General features: G+C 39.1%; 1 protein-coding gene across 1 annotated transcript in view; it reads left to right on the top strand.

The window, feature by feature from the left end:
* LOC107669562 (uncharacterized) overlaps positions 1-5,918 on the top strand; it is a 42,027-nt gene that overhangs the window by 9,148 nt on the left and 26,961 nt on the right. Inside the window, 6 exon segments of the mRNA XM_074186942.1 lie at positions 324-341; positions 344-430; positions 508-638; positions 798-840; positions 1,404-1,529; positions 1,623-1,721. Coding sequence (XP_074043043.1) covers positions 324-341; positions 344-430; positions 508-638; positions 798-840; positions 1,404-1,529; positions 1,623-1,721 — 504 coding nt within the window.

Below are 5,918 nucleotides of genomic sequence, written 5' to 3'. Positions count from 1 at the left end.
GGCGTTACATTTCCGACGAGTGCTTGCGGTGTTCGGCCAATCACAATGCACTGGGTCAGCTGGCCAATCAGAGCAGTCTGCGCTTGTCGGAAGGAGGGACTTTGTAGAAAACGAAGCGTTTGAGAGAGGCGGGGCATAGAGGACCTACAATAATGTACAGTATTTGAAAAATAATGTGTTTTTTGAACATTAAAGCATGTCAACATATTCTGTTACACCAAATACACAAAATAATGATCTTTAAAAAAGCATCATATGACCCCTTTAAACAAAAATAGCTCAGTATAGTTTTAAGCATATAGTTTTTGTGTCATTTAAATAAGGGCAATCATGTGTTTGGAGAGAGAGAAGAGGGTTTGCTGGACCACTGGCACCTGATTTCCGGGGCCCGGGTCCAGTACAGCTAGCCCCCGAGGCATTCAGTGCCACTGTAAGTTCACCCTTGTGTTTGATCAAGTCTGTCAGGGGTTGTAGATCTGTAATGCAATGTCTTGTGTGCTTTATCAGTGTGGGCCTCCTCCTGCCTGTCCACTCCAACCTCCGCAGAAAAAAGATCAGCTGGCTCTGAAAGAGACTAAGACTGAACCTGCTAAATCGATGGCTTCAAAGATATCAACGTTCAAGAATATCTCTGCAAAGTAATGTCATAATCAATTTTTATTTTATTAATTTTTTTCAACTATGTTTGGTCTGTGTGTTCTGGAGAGAAAATCAGAGCTTCTCTGCTGGAAATCAGTAGTGGTTTTGAGAAAGTAGAGATTGTTGAAGTAAACGCGTATGTTTATTGTTTTTTTCAGCACACCTCGTGGGCGCTCATTGGGAGTAATTTCACTTATTGCTGTAAGTGTTAATAATATTGTTTATTATATTAATGATAAATAATAGACCTAGATTTGATGCCATATTGAATTGCGAATGAACACAAGGCTTTTAAAGATAGACTTAGCGTATACATAAACTGTACAATGGTAAAAGTTTTTTGTTTTGTCAGCTGAACATTTGGTTTGTTATTAAAAAAAACTGTACAGTCTATTGAATGCACTGTATTAGTATCCCTCATAGCCTTGTTTTCATTCCTGTCAAAAATTAAATGTGGCACTACCCTGACTAAGGTCTGGGTGGTTCAGTTTTAGTTTGAAAATGATTGTGCACGATGTTAATAGCCATAATGAAAGCAACAATATATAATTTACCTAAGAGTCTGAGTATGTATTGTTATTTTGGTGACCAATCAGAAGCCGGGGCTGAAACTGTATCAGTTTTAACTTATTTATTTTCTGACTTAAGATTTACTATTCTTGTGCTACAGTTTGTTTTTAAATGAGTGAGTGAACTTTCCCGACTTGAAAATCTCTAATTTTTGAATATCAAACATTATAGCACTGCTTTTGATTTCCCCTCAGCATAATTGTGGTTTCATTGAACGGGAGGATTTGAAGAAGTTTTCTTTTGTATTTGATGCTTTTATTGGAAACCGGGCTCTCCTGGTGCCTGGGGTTAAAGTGCATTTCACAGCAGTGAAAAACCTGGTAAGTGTTTATATAGAATTCATTTTTAGTGAAGCATTTTGCATATTTGATAGAAAATATTCAAATTTTTGTACACAATGCTTGTGATATCAGGGAAAAGAATGTGCGGTTGACGTGAAAGTGGCACCAGGAGGAACAGAAGACATTGACAGTACGGTGTATGAAGGTGTAGTTCTCGCAGTCCTTCCTGAGGTGAGTAAAACTCTCACTCAAGTACTTTTTGTCCTATCAAGAAATGCAAGATATCCATCTCAAGTTATCCATCCATTATGTCTATCGGTCACCATTCACTTTCATTTCATGGTAAAGATCTAGATGAATCTAACAAAAGGTTTATTAGAGTGAGTATGCCCTGTCTTCTGTCCTGTCAAGTCATTTGATATGGGTTATGAATGTCATTATTCAATATTAGTCTACTTGTGTACTGAAAATAGAAAGAGAAGATCTTCTCAATGGAGGAAGGGTTAGAGTGTTAAGCGCTGAAGGAGTCCTGCAGGTGTGTGTGTGTGTCGGCCTTGAGTAATGAGCAGAGATATTGAGTGGGAACTGAGCAGCCTCGACCCACTATCACTACTTCTATTGTGACTTCTGCCTCCTCAGTGAGAAATCACTCTAGAGGTTTTGATGCCAGAAGACAGAATTTATTATCAGAGATAATGAAGCCGATAGACTCTCCAGAGTATGTGATGTGTAGAATTTGTCTTTGCACACTCTTCTATACAGGTTTCCATATGCTCTACCCCAGGGGAGGGTCAGTACATATCATACAGGCCACTGTTGTTTATCAACTTTTGACCCTATTCTATATCTCTTCATATGATGGCAACACGAAGACTTGATGATCATACAAGATCATCACGTCTTCTCTTAATGGCAGCTCATGTTTGAGGACACAGTTAAATACATAAATATAATAGAAGAATATCTTGTTAATATAAATGGCTATATTCACATTGATAATACTTGATTTTCTGATTAATAAAAATCTTCCACACTACAGGGACAAAATTACATTTACAGATACATTCATCAATTCACATATTCAGACATTACTCAGTAACTGCTTTCACCTTTTGTTCAATCTGTTTTAACCATGTATTCATAAATTAACAAATGTGCCGAGCAGACAGGTTTTTTCCTCTTTATGTATGTGCTTGTTTGTGGGTGACTGCTGGCCTTGGAGAGTTGGATAAGAAAGGAATGAGAATGTCTGGAGGAGGTTTTAATTCCTTAAGCAACACCCCCTGGAGCTTTGTCAAGGCCAGATAGTCACATTTACAAGATGGTCACGCACACATCAGGGTTATTATAGTTTTGGAAGTTTAACTATTTTTAGTTTATCATTTTTATTTTGGTTTTCAATTTCAAGAGGGTGTCTGAACACCGAACGTTATGAGGAAGGCTATTCTAGAGTTTGGGAGCCAAATGCGAAAAAGCTCTAAAGAAATGTTATTTGATTCAACAAAATTTATTACACATGAACATTTAGGATACAACGGCCTAACAAACTATGGAACATAAAAGAAAATAATTTGAGAAACATCTCAGTATTTTTTTGTTCATGCAATGAAAGTCATTGGTAACCAAAACAGCTTTGTTACCAACAGTCTTCAGAATACCTTCTTTTATGTTCCACAAAAGAAAGGTTTGAAACAACATGAGGGTCAGTAAATGATGACAGAATTAAACATTTTTTGGGTGACCTATCCCTTTAATGTTTTTATATTGATTATTATTATTATTATTATTATTTTATATGAAATTATACTCTAAATAAGAAACTAAATCTGCCAGCAGGTGGTGGTAAATGTCTTTTTGAGTCATTCATTTATTCAAACGGCTGATTCATTCAGGAATTCAGTAAATGGCTCTCTTTATGAATGAGCTTTGAATCATTGGTTCACCCTATTCATTCAAAATGTGGATTCATTCAGAAACTAAACACCGCTGTGTTGCTCGGAGACGCACAATAATTCTGCTATGGCTTTAAAGGTAATATGTTCTCTGCAAAATTGAGCAAAAACATAATATTGTGTTTAAAATATAACATAATATCAACTTCTTATTTACTGAACTGTTTTATAAAATCACATTTAAACTATTCGGGACAAAATCAGCACTCATGTAATTCTGCTCGATCCCTGCTTGTGTGATATCGTATGATATAAATATGTTCCTGTGGCTGAGTGGTAGAGCATTGCGTTAGCAGCGCAAAACGTCGTGGGTTAGATTCCCAGGGAACACACATACTGGTAAAAAATGTATTTGCCAAAGACCACACTTTATGCAGTCGATCGCGGAATCTACTAACATACTCCAGCACATTCATTTTGGGGGTGGAATCAAAACTTAAGATCTTCTCTTTGAGCACTTTCAGTGGTCCCCTTACCGTATGCCGAAACACCAACTCCGCAGGACTAAACCCCAGACTCTCTTGTCTCGCCTCCCGGGCAGCAAATAGAAGTAAAGGTATTCCCTCATCCCAGTCATTGCCTGTATCTAAACAGTACTTTCTTAGCATCGCTTTCAAGGTCTGATGAAATCGTTCCAGTGTGCCTTGAACTCTCTAGATGGTATGGGCTGGCAACCCGATGGCAAATGTTTAATGTCGACAATACCTGTGTAGATTTTAGAAAGAAAATTCATGCCTTGATCAGTCTGCACTACCTTAGGCAACCCGAACATAGAAAATAATTTCACCAGTGCCCGAATAATAGTAGGCGCCGTGATTTTTCTTAGCGGAATATCCTCGGGGAAACGCGTAGCGCCACACATAATTGTCAGCAAAAATTGATTCCCTGATTTTGTTCTGGGCAACGGGCCCACACAGTCTACAATCACGTTCAAACGGTTCTCCTATAGTTGGAATAGGAATAAGTGGAGCGGGAGGAATCAACTGGTTCGGTTTTCCAGTCGTCTGGCATGTAGAGCAAGTACAACAAAAGCGAGCAACATCCGTTTTAAGACGTGGCCAAAAGAAGTGTCTCAAAATTCGATTGTAAGTCTTTCTAATTCTGGTATGTCCCGACAGATCATGGTCGTGAGCTAAAGATAAGACTTGTTGTCTATAACAGGAAGGAATAACGATCTGATAAACCACATTCCACTCAGTGTTATCTGCCACGTCTGCACACCACTTACGCATCAATAGTCCGTTCTCAACAAAATACGCAAATTTTCGTTTCCGTGCCTCCTCTGAAGGAACCACTGCCAAGAAACAATTTCGCAAAGTCCCGTCATTTTGTTGGGCAGAAATTATTTTCTCTCGTGACACTGATAACTTCAGGCAATTCGAATTTGAAGAGTATAAATTTTCAACTGGTTTACTCGCATCAAGTTCTGGGATATCCTCCTCAGCAGCAAAGATAGGCGAGACAAGTAGAAACCAAATCAAAGGTATCCTTTTTACGAGCCTGAGCCCGCGTAACTGCGCATGCAGGGAAAATTCCTGTATTTGATTCTGTTGACCCTGGTTGATCAGACAACACGGGCTTATCATGCACCGCTAACGCAGGGAAATCTTTTCCGCCAGCTTAATCATTCCCCAAAAGGAAATCTACCCCTTTGACAGGCAGTTCTTTACGTACACCGACCTGTACCAATCCCGTACACAACTCCGATTGCAGGTACAGTGCCTTGTGAAAATATTCATACACCTTCATTTTTTTCACGTTTTATGTTGCTGCCTTATGTTAAAACTTTTTTTCCCCACTACAATCTAGACTCCATACACCATACTGACAAAGCAAAAACAGAATTGTCACAACTTCGTAAATGCATAAAAAAAAAAACTGAAATAAGTACAGTGCATAAGTATTCATACCTAACTAAATATTTAGCTGAAGCACCTTTACAGTCTCAAGTCTTTATTGTTTGATGCGACAAGCTTTTCTCATCAGCATTTGGCAATTATCTGCCATTCTTTTCTCATCGGCATTTGGCAATTATCTGCCATTCTTCACCTCGCCTCTTCACCTCTCAAGCTCTGTCAGCTTGGATGGGGCCAGATGCACATTTTCAGGTTTCTCCAGAAATATTTGACTGGGTTCGAGCTCAGGCTCTGGCTGGGCCACTCAAGGACATTCACAGAGTTGTCTATAATTGACTCTTTCTGTGTGCTTAGGGTCATTGTCCTGTTGGAAGGTGAGCCTTCTGCTCAGTCTGAGGTTCTGAACGCTCTGGACTGGGTTTTCATTAAGGCTATCTCAATATTTTGGTGCATTGAGCTTTTCTTCTACTCTGTACTCAGTCCCTGCCGCTGAAAAACAACCCCACAGCATGAGGCTGCTACCAGCACACTTTACTTTTGGGATGGTACTCTGCAGGTGATGAACGGAGCTGGTTTCCTTCAAACATGATGCTTAGAATTGAGGTTCATCAGACCAGAGA

This window comes from Sinocyclocheilus anshuiensis, unplaced genomic scaffold, assembly GCF_001515605.1.
Source record: "Sinocyclocheilus anshuiensis isolate Anshui unplaced genomic scaffold, SAMN03320099.WGS_v1.1 scaffold460, whole genome shotgun sequence".
Classification (NCBI taxonomy): Eukaryota; Metazoa; Chordata; class Actinopteri; order Cypriniformes; family Cyprinidae; genus Sinocyclocheilus; species Sinocyclocheilus anshuiensis.
The sequence above is the reverse complement of the archived record's forward strand: the minus strand, read 5'-3'. Positions and strand labels throughout refer to the sequence as shown.